The sequence below is a fragment of the Octopus bimaculoides genome, chromosome 25 (assembly GCF_001194135.2).
Source record: "Octopus bimaculoides isolate UCB-OBI-ISO-001 chromosome 25, ASM119413v2, whole genome shotgun sequence".
NCBI lineage: Eukaryota > Metazoa > Mollusca > Cephalopoda > Octopoda > Octopodidae > Octopus > Octopus bimaculoides.
In genome coordinates this window covers 27,499,908-27,501,314 of record NC_069005.1, presented here as the reverse complement: position 1 = coordinate 27,501,314, position 1,407 = coordinate 27,499,908, and the positions used below count along the sequence as shown (strand labels likewise).

General features: G+C 39.2%; 1 protein-coding gene across 1 annotated transcript in view; it reads left to right on the top strand.

Annotated features, from left to right (window-relative positions):
• The first annotated feature begins 550 nt into the window (after positions 1–550).
• LOC128250772 (uncharacterized) overlaps positions 551–1,407 on the top strand; it is a 1,052-nt gene continuing 195 nt past the window's right edge. The window contains exon 1 of the mRNA XM_052976639.1: positions 551–1,405. Coding sequence (XP_052832599.1) covers positions 907–1,405 — 499 coding nt within the window. The 5' untranslated portion in view covers positions 551–906. The remainder of the gene's footprint in view (positions 1,406–1,407) is intronic.

Sequence of the window (1,407 nt, the reverse complement as noted above, 5' to 3'; positions counted from 1 at the left end):
AAAAAAATCTTGTTTGAGTTGTCAGTTTGCTAAAAGCGTGCTAAAAGAATTCTGCCAAAATAAGTACGGGTGGAAGATCAATTTCTTTAACGAAACCCCTCAAGGCAGTGCCCCAGCATGGCCACAGTGGATGTGTGGTGGTAAGAAGCTTGGTTTCGGGTTCAGTCCCACTGCGTGGCACCTTGAGCAAGTGTCTTCTACTATAGCCTCAGGCCGACCAAAGCCTTGTGAGGGGATTTGGTAGACGGACACTGAAAGAAGCCGTTCGTGTTGTATATATACTTGTGTGTCTGTGTTTGGTCCCAGCATCATCGCTTGACACTCGATGCTGGTGTGTTTACGTCTCTGTAACACTAGCGGTTCGGCAAAAGAATACCGATAGAATAAGTACTAGGCTTACAAAGAACAAATCCTGGGATTGATTTTAACTAAATGTGGTGCTCCAGCATGGCCATGGTCAAATGACTGAAAATATAAAACAAACACATAGTGAGTGTGTGTGTGTGTGTGTGTGTGAAAAGTATATGATTAGTATTTTTTTTTTGTAGCGGATATTATCTAAAGTGAGATGGAATCTTTTTCTTTCACTTTATTTTCTTCGAAATCTACTCGTTTTCTACGAAACTGACTCACCCACAAACGCACACACACTTCCTCTCATCCAACTGTAAGTTTGTTAGTTATGCTCGTGTTTTTACAAGGCTGTACATTCACAATATCAGTTGTATCTCAATCCCCAAGAAAATAACGACTGACTGGATTACGTTTCTTCGAATGTATCTCGATCGACATTAGATTCTGTTTAATACTCTCTATCTCTCGTTCTTTTATGTTTTGTTTTTTTTTACGAGATATAAAATTTGTTGAATTCTCTAATTTCCATAACTGCCCACCCATTCGAACACGATGTGCACCGAACTAAGTCTAAATGAAATCCGCTATTCTCAGGATTCTATAAGCAACACATTTTATAATGGAGAAACATTAGATAAAGTGATTTCAACTATTATCGGTGGTGAAACTATGACAGACAATATGACAAAAATAGCAGTTTTCAAAGAATATGGAAAATACTACGCTTGTGACAATAGAAAGCTTTACGTTTTGAAAGAAGTGCAACGTAGCAAACCAAACTTTAAGATCACGACGAAATTTGTGAAGCTCAGTGATAAATCGAAGTTTACAACGAAGAACGATGGTACTAGTATCAGAATTCGACGTTCACCTAGTCGTAGTGGAACGGTCGGGAGGCCAAATGACGCGAAACGTCATTCCAGTCATAATAATTCCGTAATGGACGACTTAGATCGTATGTTCGGTTTCGACTTGGCAGAGGAAATTGAATGTGCACAAGACTACGATCATATGGCCAACGCTTATTTTGACTTGGCAGAGGAAATTGAATGT